Source organism: Pristis pectinata, chromosome 34 (genome assembly GCF_009764475.1).
Source record: "Pristis pectinata isolate sPriPec2 chromosome 34, sPriPec2.1.pri, whole genome shotgun sequence".
Taxonomy (NCBI): domain Eukaryota; kingdom Metazoa; phylum Chordata; class Chondrichthyes; order Rhinopristiformes; family Pristidae; genus Pristis; species Pristis pectinata.
Window position 1 is genome coordinate 16,431,995 of NC_067438.1, and position 20,847 is coordinate 16,452,841.

The window sequence follows — 20,847 nt, forward strand, 5'->3', positions numbered from 1 at the left end:
TCTGGTGTGTTCAGGTAAATGTTCCTGATCAGTACATCTCTGTCCCAGTGAGGAAGGCAGCACGGCCGGATTGGCTCTAGAAGGTGAAGCAGAGCGAGGACTGGGAACAGGGAGAAGTAGTGAAAGTAGTATTGGAAGGGGATGAACACTGGAATTCCCCAGGGGTGGGAACCAGGACCACTGCTTTTCTTAATATACGTCAATGACCTGGACTTGGGTGTAAAGCACACGTTTCCCAAATTTGCACTTGACACAAACCATGGAACCTAAGAGAATACGAACAGGTCTGAAGGAGCAGTAAACAGGGGAACGGGTGGATAGGTGGCAGAGAATTTAATGCTGGGAAGTGTGACATGTTCACCTTGAGTGGGACGAATGAGAGGAGACGATGTAAACTGGGGGGAACAATTATGTGGACAGGGTTTATTGAAAGTGGCAGGTGGGCTGAGAATTTGCTTAAAGAAGTGAATGGGATCTTTAACATTATAAACAGAGGCACAGTGGTGATGCAGTAGCTCAGTTACTGGACGAGTAATCCAGAGTCCAGGGTTAACATCCAGGGACCCGAGTTCAAATCCCACCACAGCAACTGTGGAATTCAAATTCAGTTAATACTTTGGAATTTGGAACAATAACCTGTCTAAGGAATGACGACCACAACAACCACTGGATTATTATTCAGAAAAGGACATCCTCCAACCTTACACAGCTTGGCCTATGCATGAGCTTGTCTCCTTGATGCCCCTGAAATGCATTGCCTTTCCTGCTCAGAGAAGGGATAAAACTGGACAGACTAACTGACACTGACCTGGGCACCAAGTTCAGTCATGGCAAAGTTGCTCTCAGCCAAGCTGACCTTGCAAAGTTCTCCTCACGAACATCTGAGGACTGATATCCAAACTGGGAGAGTTACTGTCTGATCGAGTTATACTTTGGGTATGTATTGTCTCACTTGCAGCATAGGCACACCAGAGGTGCAGCACAGTAGTCTACAGGCTGGAAGGAACAGCCCTTGGAGTCCTGACCACTACCACCCTCTGACTCATTCACACAAGCCAATTTTGTACTCAGTTAGCGAGCTCACCCTGGATCCCATGTGATCTAATCTTCTGGAATGGCCTCCCATGAGGGACCTTGTCAAAAGCCTTGCTAAAGTCCATGTCGGCAACATCCACCACCCTGCCCTCATCAATCCTCTTCACCACCTCTGCTGGAGGCATCATGTTGAAGACAGCAGAAATTAGAGGATGATTGGTTGAACCTTGGTCACTTAGCAAATCACATTTCTGTTAAGGCAATTCTATTTTGCTCATTTATTTCTATTTGTGCCACTGATGTGTCTGCCTTGTTTTCAAAGCTGTCTGCACTCAAAGAGCCTTCAGTTAGAGTCAGTCATGAAAAGACAAAGCTGGAGGTAAACTCTCTGCACATTATGTCCCCACAACTATTTAGATCAAAGCTTTATCTACAGTCCCAGTTATTCGATAGGCTGGAACACTGGTCCCAGCTCGATTCAAGTGAAGCCTCACCCAATGGAACTGCTCCCTCTTTCCCCATTACCGGTGCCAGTGCCTCACGAATTGAAACTCATTTCTCCCATGCTGATCTTTTTTGACCCTGGGCCAATTTACACATGGCTCAGGTAGTAATTCAGATATTGTTAACTTTACATTTCTGCTTTTTAAATTAGACCATATCTGCTTCTTCAGCAGAACCATTGCCTTAGTCCTATCGATGTCAATAGTTCCCATGTGGGCCAATACAGTACGAACCATGTATATCAATGTTCTGGGGAGTGTTCAAATTTTGTCCACTTAGATGAATTGAGTTTTCAGGAAAGTATCAGAGGGTTGAAAGTATGTGTGTCAATATCCAACCTGGGTGGACAAGTTGTAGATTTAATTGGCCTTTAATGCAGTTACAGATTTAAAAGCTACTTAAACAGCAAGATCGACAGAAACCGTAAACTTTGCTGAAACACAATTTTCCAGCAGAAGTTAGCTGTTGGCAAAACCATCACCAAGATAAACAAATGAACTGCTCAGTGAGCATTTGGGGGATAGTTTCGCATTCAGTAGAATTTAAATCACCTTTTCCCTTCACTGATCAAACAATCGTTTACAAACTTGATATCTTAATAATTGCCTCGTGTTGTATTTTCAACCATCTGGTCCGGACAAGACACTTGAACCTGTTTGTTGACTGCCTTGTTACTCCAATGCTGCTCTCAACACGTATAAGACCTTCTGAGTCTTTGTGGGATCCTGTTTCTGCTTGTTCCAAAACGCGTCCATCCTCACTGAACCACAGGATCTCTGGCTCAGGGTACCATCCACTGGATTTACACACAAGCTGGATTCCATGATATCCCTTCATCTGAATCCGGGGTTCACTCCCCAAACCTGCAATGATCAACGACACACAGAGAAATTACACCTGTTGGGAAGAACAACTTGAGCTCACACAGCACTTTCTTGTTTAAAGTTGTAAATCCTCACACAACCACAATTGCTTGATTTCTAACTCTTCCTGGTTCAGATGAAAGGACATCAACCTGAAACATTAACTGTTTCTCTCCCCACAGATGCTGCCTGACCTGCTGAGTATTTCCAGCATTTCCTGTTTTCATTTCACATTTCCAGCATCTGCAGTTTTTTGATTTTCAACTCTTCCTGCAGCTGGTGGGAAACATGCATTTAAATGCTCCTTATACTTAGCTTATAACAGTTTTGTTAGGATGTGAATTGAATGAGAATGTGACCAACATTGTTTCAAAACATGTCCAAAGATCAATCAATAAAAATTAAAAAATGGACAGAGCAGTGAGGGGAAGAGGTGACAACGATCCAGAGCCTGCTCTGTTATTCAATAAAAAACAGAGCTGATCTGATCTCATTCTCGATTCCCCTTTCCTCCCTGATCCTCAGAACCATTGATTTTCCCACTGTCCAACAACCTGTCTGTTGGTGCCATCCTTGAATACACTTAGTGACCCAACATCCACCTCCCTGGGGCAGGGAATTCCAAAGATTCACAACCTACTGAGAGGAGAAATTCTTCTTCACAGACAGTAACACACTGCAAAATGCTGGAAATGTGAAATACTCTGAAAATGATGGAAATAATCAACAGATTTGACAGCATCTGTGGAGAGAGGAACAGAGTTAACATTTCCAGTCCATGATCCGTCCTCAGCACTCTGAGAAAAGACCAAAGGTCATCATCCTGAGCCACTGTTTCTCTCTCCACATATTCCCCCTGTTCTGCTGGGTATTTCACAAGAAAATAGCAGGAGTCGGCCACTCGGTCCCTCAGGCCTGCACTTCCATTCAATATGATCACGGCTGATCTCTGCTGGTCTCAACTCCTCCTCTGTGCCAGTTCCCCATGAGCCTCTATTCCTCGACAGAACAGCACAGGAACAATTCCCTGCATGTTCATATGTCTGTCTAAATGCCTCTTAAACATTACTATCATACTGTATCTGCTTCCACCAACTCCCCTGGCAGTGTGTTCCAGGCACCAACCATTCTCTGTAAAAACTTGGCACGTGAATCTCCTTTCAACATTCCCCCTCTCAACTTAAAACTATGCTCGCTAGTATTTGACATTCCCACCCCAGGAAAATGACTGTCTATCTACCTTGTCTATGCCTCTCATAATTTTATTTTTTTTCTATCAGGTCACCCCTCAGCCTCCAACACTCCAGAGAAAACAACCCATGTTTGTCCAACCTCTCCTTAAGGCTCATGCTCTCTAATCCAGGCAGCATCCTGGGGAACATCTTCTGCACTTTCTCCAAGGCCTCCACATCCCTCCTGTAACGTGGCAACAATACTGCACACATTGCCAAATGAGAGTTTTATACAGCTGCAACATGACTTCCCAACTTTTATACTCAATACCCCAACCAATGAAGGCGAGCATACCGTACACCTTCTTTACCACCCCGTCTCCTCGTGTTGCTACTTTAAGGGAGCTATGGATCTGCACCCCAAGATCGCTCTGTGCATCAATGCTCCCAAAGGTCCTGACATTTAACGTAAACTTTCCCCTTACATTTGACCTCCCAAAGTGCAGCACCTTACACTTGCCCAGATTAAAAACCATCCGCTATTTATCTGCCCATATTTTCAATGCGTCTCTATCCTGCTGAATCCTTTGACAACATTCTTCACAATCCACAACTCTGCCAAGTTTTGTGTTGTCTGCAAACTGCCCAGCTACATTTTCATCCAAATATTTATGTAGATGTAGACATACAGTTGATATATATAGGCTCAGCACTGACCCTTGCAGAACACCACTGGTCACAGACTCCAATCGGAATAACATCCCTCCACCATTACCCTCTGTCTTCTATGGCCAAGCCAGTTTTGAATACAGTTTACCAATCTCCCTGGATCCCATGTGCCTTAATCTTCTGGGTCAACCTACCATGAGGGGCCTTGTCAAAAGCTTTACAAAAGTCCATGTATACAATTTTCACTGCCTGACCCTCAATCATCATCTTTGTCAGCTCCTCAGAAAACTTAATCCAGTTTGGTATTGGTTTATTATTGTCACTTGTACCGAGGTACAGTGAAAAGCTTGTCTTACAAACCAATCGTACAGGTCAATTCATGACACAGTGCAGTTACATTGAGTAGTACATAGTGCATTGATGTAGTACAGGTAAAAACAATATCAGTACAGAGTAAAGTGTCACAGCTACAGAGAAAGTGCAGTGCAATAAGGTGCAAGGTCACAACAAGGTAGATCGTGAGGTCAGAGTCCATCTCATCGTACAAGGGAACCATTCAATAGTCTTATCACAGTGAGGTAGAAGCTGTCCTTAAGTCTGGTGGTCCGTGCCCTCAGGCTCCTGTATCTTCTACCCGATGGAAGAGGAGAGAAGAGAGAATGTCCCAGGTCTTTGATTATGCCGGCTGCTACACCAAGGCAACGCGAGGTAAAGACAGAGTCCAAGGAGGGGAGGCTGGTGTCCGTGATGCGCTGGGCTGTGTCCACAACTCTCTGCACTGGTTTCCACCCCTCTGTCGTGCTAGTTTAAACTCTCCCGAGAAGCACGAGCACATCTCCTCATTAGACAAGCCCTTCATCCCAGGAATCATTACTAACATTTATTGAGCTGCCTCCAAGGCAAGTACATCTTTCCTTAAGGAAGGAGACCAACACTGTGTTCCAGGTGAAGTCTCACCAACATCCTGTACCATTGTACTGAGACGTCCCTGCATTCAACCGCATTCCCCCAGATCAGAAACACGGGAACAGGTTTGGTGGAACACTGGTTAAACAGCTTCCCATTGCTACCCTCCAGTTACTGCTAAATTTAGAAATGCAATCACATGTTCTTAATTATAAATCAATATTATTGGTTGAACGTTCTTTACTTTGTGCTGTTTTGAATATTTACTTTTAACAAGTTGGTGCTGAAAATGTATTCCCTGTGAGATTTACTGCCGTATAACCGGTTACTGTGACTGGGCTAATGTCATGATCCTGAGGAATTCACTGCCTCACCCCTGGGAACGGGAAAGGGTGTAGAAGTCAGAACGTATTTTGAATCCTACACCAACTGCTGAAGAGTTTTATCTTTAAACCATTTGCAGTGATTCGTAAAGACACAATCATATTCCTTTAAAGTTATTAATGTCAAAGTAAATATTTACTCACCTTCAACTCTCAGTTGAACTGTAGATTGTTTAGAGTCAGTTCTGCCTTGAACTGAACATGTATATTCTCCCTCATCAAACCTTCTAACATTCTTTATTCTGAGGGAAATGTTTCCTTTGATCAGTTCGTCTTTAAACAGTTCTGTCCTTGCTCTGTAATCCTGGTGTTGAGTGAGGGGGTCATCTTGTCCATGTCTGTACACGTGGACTAGGGAGTCGAGACCCAATTTCAGCCACTGCACCACCATGCTGCTGGTCAATATATCTGGGACAAGCTGACATTCCAATACAATATCTTCACCCTCAACAGCGACAAAAGGCTCATCGGGTGCAAGTCCAACAAATTCACCTGGGGATCAATAAAATGAAAACAAAAGAATATTCAAGGAACCCACAAGGAAAAATAGACAACAACATTTACACAAGGAATGTTTGCTTCGTTCTGGGTGGTCAAAGACCAGAGATCGAGGGATGAAACTGGGAAATGGACAATGTCACAGGCTGCAGACAAGATGCTGGAGGAACTCAGCAGGTCAGGCAGCATCCGTGGAGGGAAATGGACAGCTGACATTTCAGGTCAAGACCCCTCATCTGGACTGAAAGAGCAGAGGTGAGACGGCCAGTATAAAGAGGTGAAGAGGGGGTGTGGGGCAAGAACGAGCAGGTGAGGAGGGCTGATAGGCAGATGGAGGAGGGAGAGAGGGAACAGTGACAGAGGCTGGGAACTTCTTGCAAGTCTTTGTAATTCCCCGTCACACCCATGAGGTCGAGAACCAGTCCTGATTTTATTGAACAGTGAAGAAGGTTCCAGAGGTTGTTAGGCCTATTCTGGTTCCTCTTTCCTGTGTGTGTCGATCCACCTGTCAGGAAAACTCTTCCCAGACAAAGGGTCTTCGACCTGAAACGTAAACTCCGTTTCACTCCCCACGGATGCAGCCCGACTTGCTGAGTATTTCCAGCACTTTCTGGTTTTCTGTCAGGGAAGCTATTGTCTCAAAGTTGATCTTAAACACAATATTTCTGTGCGTTAATTGATTCAATGAGAAATATCACTCCTGGTAAGACGAGCGGCCTTACTCCATGTTGCGTGAAGTCTGCCAACCCTTCCAGTTCTGGACATCTGAGGCGCTGAGAGCAGGAGGATCCCACACATGCGCAGCATCATCCAATGGCAATGCCACTAGCTGGGCAGCCGGTGAACCCGCTGATCAGGCCGGCTCCACCGTTACTTCAGCAGCCCCAGGCTGTGCTGTCTGGCACCGGGGACCTGTCTCAGGTCAGTGCTCTCAGTAACGTGCTCACTCACTGCGGCAGCTCACACTTGGGCCCCGGACCAGCCCCACCCCCAGCACCACCCTACCCATTTCCACCCAATGAGATCCAGGCCAACCCTCACCCAACTCCCCATCAATCTCCTGGCTGAGACTCACCCAGACATCCCCATGAACCCAAGGTCACCCTCAGCTCCACCCAACCCACCTCCAGCCTGACCCTTTCCAACCCACAGCAACTACTAACGCTCTCTCCATCTACCAATCCCGAAGGTTCAGCTCACACTGACTGAAGCCTCATTGCTCCCCACTCCAGCCTCTCTCACCTTTACCCACCGTCCTCCTTACCCCCAGGACCAGACTTGCAACCCGGACCCTGACCTACCCGTTTCTCGGGACACACTCCCCAATGGCAGAGTGCACCGAGGAAAAGTTTTGAACAAGTGAGGCCGACTCTCGGGTGCACAGAGCCCGAGATGTGCAGATTTTACAGTGAAGGCACCTGAACAAGATGTTTCTGACCCGCTGCTCACTGCCTGTTTAACGTTCCCTTACAGACGCCAAATTATTTATAAGCCATGAATTTGGCGCAGATCCTTATGGTGACCAGGCCTCAAAAGTATGATCAGCTGCAAACTAAACTTTGTTTTTATTTTATTTAATAATTTACAGGACTTGCCCATCAGCTCTTCCTGAGGATGTAGCGATAAGTTGCTGCCAATGAACTGCCATGTAACTTCTAGTGAACTCCTCCCACAGTGTTGTTGGGGAGGGTGTTCCCAGATTTAGACCCACTGATGGGGAAGGGATTCCTACACAGGGAGTGCCTGATCCACAAATTTCACTGATGGTAATAGAACAAAACCCAGCAAGGAATCTTGGAATCTGCAGAAATCTGGGATCACTGGACTTTACTGGTTTCCCCATGGGTTACATGAAGGTCGCAGCAAAAGTTACTGTGGGAGTCGGATGGAACACAAGAAAATTCAGTACTCCAGGACATTGATACAAATAAAAGCCAGCAATTTTACCAAAGAAAGGAGTATGTTAGCAAACAAAATTCTTCTAATTGCAAAATCCAACCTGCATGGAAATTGGAATGGGACATTCATTCATTATAATGAAGTACTGTGGACAAGTGCGGAACAGAAACTGTTTTTAATAAAATGTGAATCTTCTAACTCCATGCATCACCTCCATGAGATAAATATAATCGGACAAGATGTGTTCATTACCCTGGACTGAGATGAGAATCCCATACAGTGACAGCACAGTGCAGTGAACCACTCCCATCTCAGTAGGAGACTCAAAACCTGAGGGGTGGGGAGAGCGAGAGCGAGAGCGGTGTTAGTTCCATTATTGGTGGGAAGCTGTGAGACCCCCGTCATCACCAGCAGTGTTCACCACCCCCACTCACTGTTGACCTGGGAAGAAAGTTCCCACCTTGTGCAGAGTGGCCAAGGACAATTTGCTGGGCAAAGGAACATTGAGCCTCTGCCTGCCGTTAGAATCTTCCACCTGTCATGTGGATCGGGGTCTGGAACGAGCCTTGCCCGGGAGTGCTGGGAACATCTTCACAGTCACTGGTCGTCAAACCTGCAAAGACACAGGGAACGTTTTTAACTCAGAAATATAGGAACTGCACAAATAGTCAAACTATTGTAAAAGGTTTTAAGAATTGGATTAGTACAAATACTTAAATAAATTAAAACATTAAGAAGGAGTTAACTAAAACCTACAATTGTCCGTCACAGTGTCAGGTCAGTGGCGACACTGTTACTGTCTGGGTTTAACCCAGCAGAAGTTTATTGAGAAGATTCCCCAGTGTAACTGCTGAGGAACTTCCACAACTTTGTGACCACCATTAGACAAGTCCAACAGGGAGTGCAGCTGGGAAAACATTGGTGAGAAGCTGCCAGGAAGTTTTGGACTCCTGGATTCTTGTGTATGTGTGGGAATCCTGAAGCTGGGGCACTGAGAGAGCTGTCACTGTTGGCAGAGGCTCTGGGGGGGTGGTGGAGGACTGTGCTATGATCAGGCCTCGAGCAGGCTGGAAGGTCCCCTGATAGCCCACGCTGGGAAAGTGAACCTGTACTGACAGAGCGAGAATCTGCCGTCCTCCGTCAGGATGAAAGCGCTGGTTCTCCCAACACGGACGCGGTGACAGTTATAGATTCAGAGTCATACAGCACAGAAAAAAGGCTCTTCAGCCCACGTGTCCATGCTGACCAAGGTGTATATTCAAGCTCATCCCATTTCCCAGCACTTGGCCCATATCCCTCTAAACGTAGACCTGTCCACATCCTTCTTAAATGTATCTCATGTACCTGCCTCACCCACTGCCTCTGGCAGCTGGTTCCGTATAACTACCACCCGCTGTGTAAAATGGTTGCCCCTCAGGTTCTCTTTCAACCTTTCACCTCTAATCTTAAAACTATGTCCTCTAATTTTTGATTCCCGGGCACTGGAAAAAGAGACTGCTCACCCTATCTATGCCCCTCATGATCTTATATACCTCTCTGTGATCACCCCTCAGTCTCCTACGCTCCAGGGAGTAAAGGCCCAGGCTGTCTAACCTCTCCCTATAACTCAGTCCCTCCAGTCCTGGCAACATCCTTGTTCTCTCATGTGTGGCCACAGCCACCTCCCCAGACTGCTGCCCCTCTTGCTGACCTGGTGCTGCCCCCAGCTGGGCCAGCTCGGTGGCAGTCACAGGCGAAGCACGGTGTAGGAACAGTCGGACGAGGAAACCAGCCTGGTGTAAAGTCCCTAAAGCAGTGAATCAGGACCTCTATGGGAGGCCGGATCACCAATGCAGGTCACCCCTGAGGGCCACTCACAGGATACCGAAGCACTGAGCTCCCTGAGGGCCTCACCACTGCCGTTCCCACTGCGTTCCAACCTTACACCTCTCATGGAGTCCAGCAATGGTGCACCAACTTCCCACAGTTTCCCAGCAGTGACAGCAGGAAATGTGCTGGTGAATTTGCAGCAGGTTGGACTTGGTGCAGGTTCAGTGACTCCGTTCATCTGAACAGAGAGGCAGGGCTGCAAGGGAGAGAGGGAAGGATTAATTTATTCCTTCTTTTGAATTAATTGAATGCTTCGTTGTATCTGAATTTCAAAAATATGTTAATAGTGTGACTAATAGATGTTACATCCCCTACCGTTACTGTGGAGGGAGAGGGGGAGGGATGAGTGGACCAATGGCGTCACGGAGAGAGTGGGGAGAGCAGAAAGCAGAATGGGGTGGGGAGGGGAAGATGTGGCTGGTGGTGGGATCTGAGAAACTGAAAGGAATGGCGTCCTTTCGAGAGACAGGGTGGGAGGAGGTGTGGTCTGTGGGTGTTGATGCGACACAGGGACCTCCCCTTCCCACACGATTTAATTTTGGGACCCCCACAACACCCTGTCCACTTCTAACCATCAAACCCCTGAATGATGTTTCAGATTGGCACCAAGCCCGCTCTCCGCCTTCTCTGTTCAACAGCAGCAGCTCCGACTGGTTCAGCGAGCGACTGAGGCACAAACTGTGCAACAAGACACCATCCCATCAACAGACAAATTACGTGGAGCAGAAGCGGGGGGAGGAGCGGGATTTCTGCGACAAACTCGCCACCATCAGTGTCCGGGAAGCCCCCACCCGCCCAGTGAGCGACACTTTCAGCGCAGGGAACCGACGGCCTCGCAGCCAATTCCCGCCCGTCCCAGACTGAAAGTCGCCGCTGGGAACGAACCAACCCCGGTATCCGGACACTTTTCCCGAGGAGACACCGACTGCCGCCTCCCTGACCCGCAGGATCTCCCGCTCGCCCCATTCCCCTGAGCGGACAGACTCGCCGCTCCGGCCCCGGGAACGAAGCGGAGTCTCCGCCGGGGCCGGCCCGGGGCAGCGCGTTTCCCTTCCACTGACTCCCGCTGGGAACTCGGAAAGTGACCGCTGTCTCCCAGCCGCTCCCGTGCGGTGAAATGTTCCTGAGCCCACTCACCTGATCAGTCCCGGGAGCAGCCGCTTCAGAGGGGCCGAGACCCTCCTCGAGCAGAAGGTGCCCGCTCCCCGCGGGGCAGTTTGTCACCTGGGCACAGCAACAACGTGAGACGGCTTCCCCAGTGTGGAGCGAGGAGCAACGGCGACCACCGCCCGGGGAGAGAGGAAGATAACTAACTTCCGCAAAATGGATGTTGTAAATGGGCGGGACGGAGAGAGTGAAACTGTGCAAGGGATTGGGTGCAGCTGCGATCATTCGGGCCGGGCCTCTGCTGCAGTTCAGAGACGGAGCGCCCCAGCACTTTCCCCTGGTCGCTGTGTGCACCGAGCCCGTCAGTGGGTGCGGAGAAACGGAGACCTTACGTTTATATAGCGCCTCACACAGCCCTCCCCAGGGCGTCCCACAGTGCGCCACAGCAGGTGAAGTGTTGGCGACGTTGGAAAGAAATAAACCGGGCGATAAGATTCTCCTTCCCCACAGAGCCTTTGCATCGGCTGCACCGAGCTTCAGTGCGTCCCTCAGCACGGACTCCTGCTGCCGGGACTGTGCCCATCGGCAGCGTTCCCTTACGGACATCTCGCTGAGCTGGGAGACCAACAGGTTTGGGGCAGACCAAAGGGCGTCCTTCACTGAGCTGATGACCTTCCAACAGCACTTGATGTCTGTCTCCATGTGTGCCCCGGGACTAGCCCTTTGATCAGAGTCACCCAGCTGCTGGGGATGAAACGGGACACAGACCCCTGCATCGTTCTCCACACCCTCTGCAAACCCACAGTCTGCAAAGAGGTGGGTGACCGTCTCCTCCCCACCGCAGCCATCCTGAGGGCAGCACGCACTGATGGGTGATGTGTCGTCTGTCCAGGAAGGATCTGACTGTGAGGGCCCCTCTCACCGCCAGCCAAAGCGAGGTCTCGGTGCTTAGAGTTATACAGCACAGAAACAGGCCCTTCGGCCCCACTGGTCCATGCTGACCAAAATGCCCCATCCGACCGACGCCCATTTGCCAGTGTTTGACCCATCACCTTCTAAACCTTTCCCATCCACGTACCTGTCCAACTGTCTTTTAAAAGTTGTTATTGTACCTGCCTCAGCCACTTCCTCTGGCAGCTCATTCCACACAGATACCACCCACTGTGTGAAAAAGTTGCCTCCCAGTTCCTATTAAATCACCTTAAACCTCTGCCCTCGAGCTCTTGATTCTCCAACCCTGGGAAAAAGACTGAGTGCATTCACCCGATCTATGCCCCTCATGATTTTATACACCTCTATCAGATCACCTCTCAGTCTCCTATCATTGTCCACTATACCAACTAATTCAGTGTCATTTCCAAACTCACTGACCATGCCCTGTACATTCTTACCCAAATCATTGATATAGATGACAAAGAACAATGGCCCAGCACTGACCCCTGAGGTGCACCACTGGTCACGGGCCGCCAGTCCGAGAAACAACCTTCCACCATCATCCTCTGCTTTCTGCCATCAAGCCAGTTGTGTGTCCAATTAGGCAGCTCTCCCTGGATTCCATGCAATGTAACTTTCCAGAGCAGCGTACCATGTGGAACCTTAAAGGCCTCACTGAAGTCCATATAAACCACGTCTACAACACTGTCCTCATCAACTTTCTTGGTCATATCATCAAAAAACTCAATCTAGTTCAAAAGACACAATTTCCCATGCACAAAGCCAGGTTGACTGCCCCTAATCAATCCGTCTTTCCAAACGTACGAACATCTTATCCCTCAGGATTCTCTCCAGTAACTTACCCACCACAGTTGGTGGTGAGTTCTGAGAGTTTGATGAGATCAGGCCATGAGGCATTCTGCCAGATGATGTGGACAGTTTGCTCAGGGAACCACCCCACAGTATCCACAGAGTCCCTGTCCCACAGTGTCTGCAGCACGCTCTGTGCCGACCACTGCCTGATCCACTCTGCTCTCCAATCGGCTTTGGAGCACAGAGACAACTGCAAAACATACGTCAGGCTGCTGTTGATCGATAACAGCTCGGCGTTCAACACCATCATCCCCTCAGATCTAATCACCAAGCTTCAAAACCTGGGCCTCTGTACCTCCCTCAGCAACTGGATCCTCGACTTCCTCATCGGGAGACCACAGTCAGTGCGGATCGGTAATAACATCTGTCGCTGACGATCAACACAGACGCACCTGAAGGACATGAGCTTAGCCCACTGCTCTACTCCCTCCACGCTCATGACACTGTGGCTAAGCTCAGCTCAAACGCCATGTATAAATGTGCCGATGACACTACTGTTGTTGGTGGAATCTCCGATGGCGACGAGGAAGTGTACAGGAGTGAGAAGGATCGGCTGGTTGAGTCGTGTCAGAACAACAACCTCACACTCAACATCAGCAAGACCAAGGAATTGATTGTGCACTTCAGGAAGGGGAAGTCGGGAGGATACACACTCATTGAGGGGTCAGCGGTGGAAAGGGTGAGCAGCTCCAAGTTCCTGGTCATCAACATCTCAGAGGATCTATCCTGGGCCAAACATATTGATCCAGTCACAAAGAAGGCACGCCGGGGGCTCTGCTTTGTTTGGACTATGAGGAGATTCGGTACATCACCAAAGACCCTGACAGATTTCCACAGATGTACAGTGGGGAGCATTCTGACCAGTTGCATCACTGCCTGGTGTGGAGGCTCCAATGCACAGGATCACAAGAGGCTGCAGAGGGTGATAGACTCAACCAGCTCCATCACTGGCACAACCCTCCCCACCATCAAGGACATCTTCAAGAGGCAGTGCCTCAGGAAGGTGGCATCTATCACTAAGGACCCTCACCACCCGGGACATGCCCTCTTCTCATTACCACCATCAGGGAGGAGGTACAGGAGCCTGAAGACCCACATTCAATGATTCAGAAACAGCTTCCTCCCCTCCGCCATCAGATTTCTGAACGGTCCATGAACCCATGATCACTACCTCGTTATTCCTTTATTTTGCACCATTTTTTAATTTTGTAATTTATTGTAATTTTATGCCTTTGCACTGTACTGCTGCCGCAAAACAACACATTTCACGTCCTCTAAGTCAGCGATAATAAATCTGATTCTGATGGACATGTCATCATAAATGTTTGCTTAGAAGAACTCGTCCGCAAAGGACAGGTCGTGCGGCGACGTCCAGATGACTGGGGCGTTGTGTGGAGGCGGGGCCATACCTGTCCTCTGCAGCACCAGAGACAGGTAGAACCTCCGCACGTTATGACACTTGGTGCCCACGTACTTTGGTTCCACGCACAGCCTGATGCAGCCACACACGAAGGTGGTCATCAGGATGAGGGCAAGATTGGGTACACTTTTGCCCCCATTCTCTGGGGACTTGTGCATCATGACCTGCCAGACTCACTCCATCTTGGACCCTGAGATGAACCAGAAGACATCCCAGATGATTTCCAAGGCAGAAGAGCAAGGAACAAGCCACAATTGCACCAAGTATAGAAGCCCTGAGAGCACATCGCACCTGATGACCAAGTTCTTGCCAGTTATTGACAGAGAACGCCATTTCCACAGACCCAGTTTTGTTTTACCATCCAAATCCCCTCCAGCCAATTCTTGTTACACACCTCAGCCCTACCGAGAAAGATCCCCAGCGCCTTTAGGTAGTCAGACCTGACGGTGAAGGGGACGTTGGATCGGTCGGGCCAGTTACTAAAGAGCACCCCCTCGATCTCCCTGCGGTTGACTCTGTCACCTGATGGCAACTCGAACTGGTCACAGATGCTGATCAATCTGTGAACTGAGCGTGGGTCCAGGCCGAAGACGGCGACATCGTCCATGTACGGGGAGGTTTTGAACTGGGTGCCCCACCACCTGGCAATGTCATCCCTCTTGTGCTCTCGTCCTTACTGATGGATTCAGCAAAGGCTTCTATGCAGCACACAAACAAGGCATTGTCCAATCCTACCTGACTCCAGACTTGATGGGGACTCTATCTGTCTCCCACCCATGATTTGAACTGCACTGCAGACATCTGTGTAGAGCAGTTGGATCCAATGTCTGAGTCCTTCCCCAAAACCCATTTTGGAGAACACGTCCATTATGTATGTACGTGATATCCTATCGAAGGCCTTCTCCTGGTGGGCACCTACTGCTCTGTCCTGTACGTAGGCAATGGAATCCCGGAACAGCCGAAGGCTGTCAGAGAGTTTTCTGCCAGGTACAGCACAGGTTTGGTCCGGGTGGATCATCCGTCCCAGAGAAGACATGACCAGGTTGGTGATGGGCTTGGACAGGATCTTATAGTCCACATTCAATGGTGAAACAGGTCTCCAATTCCAGAAAAAGTGAAGGGATCTCAGACCATCATGGTGTGAGATAGAGTTATAGAGGGATTGGGCGTCCATTGTGAGGATGAGTCAGTTGGATTCAGGGAACCTGAAACTGTCGAGGTGGGGCAGGACTTTAGAAGTACCACAGTGTAAGTGTGAAGGGACAGAGCAAGGGGAGAAAGAGTCGATATAGGAAGAGGCAATTTCAGTGGGGCAGGAGCAGGTTGAAACGATCGGTCTAACAGGGCAGACCTGCTTGTGCATCGAGGGGACAAGGTAGAAGTGGGGGTCCTGGGGCTGGAGGTTGTGGAGGGAAGAATTCCTGAGGAAGTGAGCTCAGTGACAGGGAGCCAATGGCCTGATGTTCAGTGGTGAGGTGACGGTGCAGTGGGAGGTGTGGGGAGGTGTCTGAGAGCTGACGTTCAGTGGTGAGGTGATGGTGCGGTGGGAGGTGTGGGGAGGTGTCTGAGAGCTGACGTTCAGTGGTGAGGTGATGGTGCGGTGGGGGGTGTCTGAGAGCTGATGTTCAGTGGTGAGGACATCGACTTGGTCTGGAGCATGTCACAGACCAGATTGAAATCAATTTAAGCTTATTCGCAACACCAATGAAAGATGTAAAACAGCAACATGTCACAGCCATAAGACGAGTGTTCTCGATCATATTTGGCAATAAAACTCTGTTTTTTGTGGATGTAACAAGCAGGGTGGATAAAGGTGATTATTTTGTGGAATTTACCTGGAGACCCTTCTCTGCACTGCCTCCAATGAAAATAGATCCCTCCTTAAACAGGGAGAGCAAAACCAGACACAGTCATTTCATGCCTTTGCAAAAGAATATTCTCAGCCTGAATTTTCCCGGTGGACCTGCAGCCCCTCTGGGTCAGTTCTACACCAACAGTTATTGCGAATGCCAAAGAGCTCAGCTGCAGGAATCACTGACTCACCCTTAATACCCAAATACATTGCATTTATCTAATGTTAACTGGAGACTGCATGGTCCCGAATCACCAACAGTTCGGTGATTTCCATACCTTACACTGAACATAGACAGAGTACAGGAAGGAGATAGAGAGCCTACTGACATGGTGTCAGGACAACAACCTTTCCCTCAGTGTCAGCAAAACAAAAGAGCTGGTCATTGACTTCAGCAGGAGGGTGGTGCACTTGCTCCTGTTTACATCAATGGTGCTGAGGAGGAGATGGCTGAGAGCTTCAAGTCCCTATGTGTGAACATCACTAATAGCCTGTCCTGGTCCAACCACGTGGACGTCACGGCCAAGAAAACACACCAGCTCCTCTACTTCCTCGGAAGGCTCAGGAAATTCAGCATGTCCCTGCTCACCCTCACCGATCTTTACAGATGCACCATAGAAAGCATCCCAGACTTTTACTTGTCAGGATCATTTCTACAGTCTGTGACTGCACTTACCTGGCAGAGAGAGTCAGTGATCACTGTTGTTGATCTCCCGGGACGAGATTATCACGGAGATGTAGCAGATTCATGGGTGATCTCCATGGACAGACATTGAAGAAGGAAGACAACGGGAACTCTTCATGATCGAGGGGCTACCTGATGAGAGCTTCTCCTGCTGGCAGAGGGCTGGATTCTAATGCCGATTGGGAAACCAATCCAACACACTTTTCCAGCACATAACCTGCTATAACCAGGATGGCTACAGCGACGAGCACCTCGGGAGGAGGACACAGGATCTGAAACACTGTCAGGGTGGTAGTGAAGGACCTCAGCGAGGGAACCCCTCCCCCAGGGACCTCTTCACCAAGAAGGTCCTACAGGAGTGCTGCAAGTTGGAGGTGAAGGACATCTCCTGCCTCCAGGACTTCCCAGGTAACAGCTACTTTGATGTTACCTTCAAGTACCTGACGGGATGGCAGAAAATGCTACAGGACTTTCTGGAGAAGGACAATGAGGCTCCGCTGTCACTGCTGAAGGTGCAGCCACTCTTCACCCTCCCCACCCAGAAGGAGCGAGAGATACCGGTGCACATGTTCAATCCACATGTGCCTGTTGGAGATGTCCCCACCTTCCAGGCTCGTTACGTCAAGGGAGCAGGAAGCTGCGTGGATGTCAAGGACCTGTTTGGGATCTGGACCAGCAAGCGCCAGGTGAAGGTCAGGCTAAGGGTGGATGTGAATGGAGCCATCATCCACTTTCCCTCGGTGTTGGCGATCGGAGGGAACCGTGGGTACCTGGTATATGCAGGACAAACCAGACTGTGTTGTAACTGCAACAAACCTGGACATGTGGTGGCCCAATGCAGTGCAGTCGTCTGCACGAACTGCAGGCAGGAAGGTCACCAGACCCAGGACTGCAGGGAGAGCAAAAGTTGCAACCTGTGTGGGGAGGCGGGCCGTCTCTACAAGGCCTGCCCAAAACGTGCCTGTACCTACGCTCAGGCAATGAGAGGGGGAGCTGGCACCGACAGCCCCCAGAGGAACGCCGACACCCCGCCCCCTCCCGTCTGTGCAGAGGCCCCAGCAGAGACTGAGACCAGGACTGAGGACAGGCCGTCCACCTCAAGCTCCCAAACACCAGCCACAAGTTCACAGGCCCCTCCCCAAGAGGAGGAGTGAATGGAAGAGGGGAGGGCAGAGGGTCAGGAAGGGGATTGGCAGGTGGTGAAAAGGAAGAAGTCCCAGAAGACACCACCCAAGAGACAACAGGCTGCTGAGTGTAAAAGTAATGGGGAGCAAAGGGCAATGCAACAGACAGACGCCAGCAACTGCTCCTCATCGGAGGATGAAGCCAATGTGGGAAATTGAGGAGGCAGGCAGAGGAAACGCCAAAATGGAGGGCAGGAGGAGGAGGGGAGCCTACACACAAATATGGGTGAGGAAGAAATTCTGCCAGCCACAGAGGCCACTGACCCCCAGCTCTGGGAGACTGGAAGCTGCAAAGAAGCTGTCAGCCCCCAGCTCTGGGAGACTGGGAGCAGAACGTCATCTGGTGCACCCCAGTTCCGAGAGGTAGAGGGTGCAGAACAATCAGAGCCAGAGGACAGAACAGGAGCAGAGACTAACCTTCCCCGAGTGACACCACCAGCATCACCAAACCCTGGGGGAGACCATTCCTAGTACCTGAACCCAAAACCAGTGAGGTAGGTCACCAAGGTTGTGGGTATGATGGTGCAGGCTGATTGACAATGAACAGTATTAGTGAATCCTGAACTCAAATAACTCTGGAGATAAAGTGGCATCTGTAAACGTGCGCAGTGTGAAGAGCAGCATGAGATGTGTTAACGCCTTGCAATACCTTGCCAAGGTCAAGGCAGGTGTGACTTTTCTACAGGAGTGTGGGCTGCCCCACCTCCGCAACTATCAGAGGTGGTCACGATGGTTGTCCCAGGGATTGTCTGTGGTCTGAGGGCAATGATAATCACACATCTGGCCTGGGGATTCTACTGCAGGGAAGTAACTTCTCAATCACTGAAGTCAAAGAGATGGGGGTGGGGGGGGGGGTTGCGGTGGGTGGCTCCTTGTGGCTGACGTTAAGTACAGTAACACCCTGCTCTGGCTGATCAACGTGTATGCCTCGCCCGTGTGGAACGAGCGGCTGGCCGTCCTCCAGCAGCTCCCACCACTGCTGGCGACGTCCCTACCAGTCGTTCTGGCCGGTGACTTCAACTGCACAATCGATGCGGCTGGACAATCCGGCAGTGCCGACAGGACACTGGACAGCAGCTCCAGACTCCTGATGGGAACGGTTAAAGATGCAAAGTTGTGCGACGCCTTCAGCACCCCTGCAGGTGGAGCACAGCCACAACACACTTGGACCAGAACGGACAGCTCAGTACGGTCCCGGATAGACTTCCTCTTCACATCGGAGGCAGTCGCGGTCAGATCCACCGATGGCACGCCGGTGTTCTTCTCTGACCACTGCCTCCTTCGTGCCTCCTGTCACCTACAGGAGGACCAGAAGGCAGGCAGGGGGACGTGGGAGTTGAATGTCAAGCTGCCGACCCCAGGGAACATGAAGCAACTGAAGATGTATTACACAGGTTGGAGAACCGTGAAGCCCCTCTGACTCTCCGATTCACTGATGGGAAGAAACTAAGGAGAACGTCAAGAGCTTGTTCATCCTCGAAGGAGTTCAGAAAACAAGACAGAGTCAGAGGGAACTGTGCCAACTCCAGACAGACAGGCAGCAACTCCTCCTTCTGCAGTCGAGGGGGGTGGATGTGAGGGAGGAACTCTGAGAGGCAAAGAGCCGGCAAGCTGTGCTCTTTGCCTCCGAATCCTCCGAGTTCATCTTCAGATCCAGGGTCTGCTTTGCGGAACAGGATGAGACGTGCTCAGCTTCTTCTTCTGAAAGGTTCACAGGGGGAGCTCTGTGATCCACAGCCTTAAGAGGACGGCTCAGTAACGTCCTCATAGACAGATATACTGAGGATCTGTAGATCCTTCTATGCCAGACTGTATGACAGAAAGGCCACACACAGCACAGTCTCCCAAAATGTCCTGTTCTCTATCACAGAGGTGTTAGACGACAGCAAGCAGGAGAGTCTGGATCAGCCACTGTCCCTGGAGGAGCTGACTGGCTCCATCCAATCCCTTGGTATGAATAAAACTCCCAGAAGCGAAGGCTTACCGGCAGAGTTGTACTCAGCTCTGTGGGACCAGATGGGCCCGGACATTCTGCAAGTGCATAACACAATGCTTCTGCTGAGTAGAATGTCAGACTCCATGACAAATGGCATCATTACCCTCACTGACAAGCAGAAGGGGGAGAAAGAGGACACCAGGAATTGGAGACTGATTTCACTGTTGAAGGTGGACAGTTAGACCCTGTCCAAGGCCATCGCCAACAGGGTCAAGTCTGCTCTGCGACAGATGATCCACCCTGACCAAACCAGTTCTGTACCTGGCAAGAAAATCTCTGACAGCCTTGTACTGCTCAGGGATACCATCACCTATGTGCAGGGCAGAGGGGTGGATGTCTGCCTGGTCACCTTGGACCAGGAGAAGGCCTTCAACAGGATATCCCACACGTACATGATGGACGTGCTCTTCAAATTGGGTTTTGGGGAGGGAATCAAAAATTGGATCCGACTGCTCTACACAGATATCCGTAGGTCAGCTCAAGTCATGGGTGGGAGACAGACAGTGTCCCCATCAGGTCTGGAGTCAGGCAGAGTTGTCCATTCTCCCCCATCTTGTTTGTGTGTTGCATTGAACCTTTGCCAAATCCATCAGGAAGGACGAGAGCATAAGGGGGTAACAAGGAGTGAACATCACCGATAACTTGTCCTGGTCCAACCACGTAGACACCACGGTTAAGAAAGGTCGCCAACACCTCTACTGCCTCAGGAGGCTGAGGAAATTCGGCATGTCCCCGTTCACTCTCACCAATTTTTATCGATGCCCCATAGAAAGCATCCTATCCGGATGCATCACGGCTTGGTCTGGCAACTGGTTCTGTCTGTGACCGCAAGAAGCAGCAGAGAGGTGTGGACACAGCCCAGCGCTATGACTCTATGATTCGGTGAGGTCGAGCAGTGGAAGGAACAATGTCTGTAACCCCTTCACTGGGTCTGGGTCCTGCTTCCCCTGTCGGACTCTCTCTCTCAAAGAATGTTCGTCAGCTTTCAGATTCCGGGCC

At 50.0% G+C, this 20,847-nt stretch overlaps 2 protein-coding genes across 2 annotated transcripts in view; both read right to left on the minus strand.

Moving 5' to 3' along the window:
* The window catches only part of LOC127585983 (butyrophilin subfamily 3 member A3-like), a 511,579-nt gene that overhangs the window by 455,641 nt on the left and 35,091 nt on the right, over nt 1-20,847 (minus strand). The gene's annotated exons all lie outside the window — the stretch shown is intronic.
* On the minus strand, nt 8,110-11,622 carry LOC127585904 (uncharacterized). The gene is made up of 3 exons (XM_052043636.1): nt 10,936-11,622; nt 8,390-8,542; nt 8,110-8,259 (listed from the first exon to the last, which is right to left on the minus strand). Exons 1-2 carry the CDS (start codon nt 11,605-11,607, stop codon nt 8,537-8,539), a joined length of 678 nt encoding a protein of 225 aa, XP_051899596.1. The 5' UTR covers nt 11,608-11,622; the 3' UTR covers nt 8,110-8,259; nt 8,390-8,536.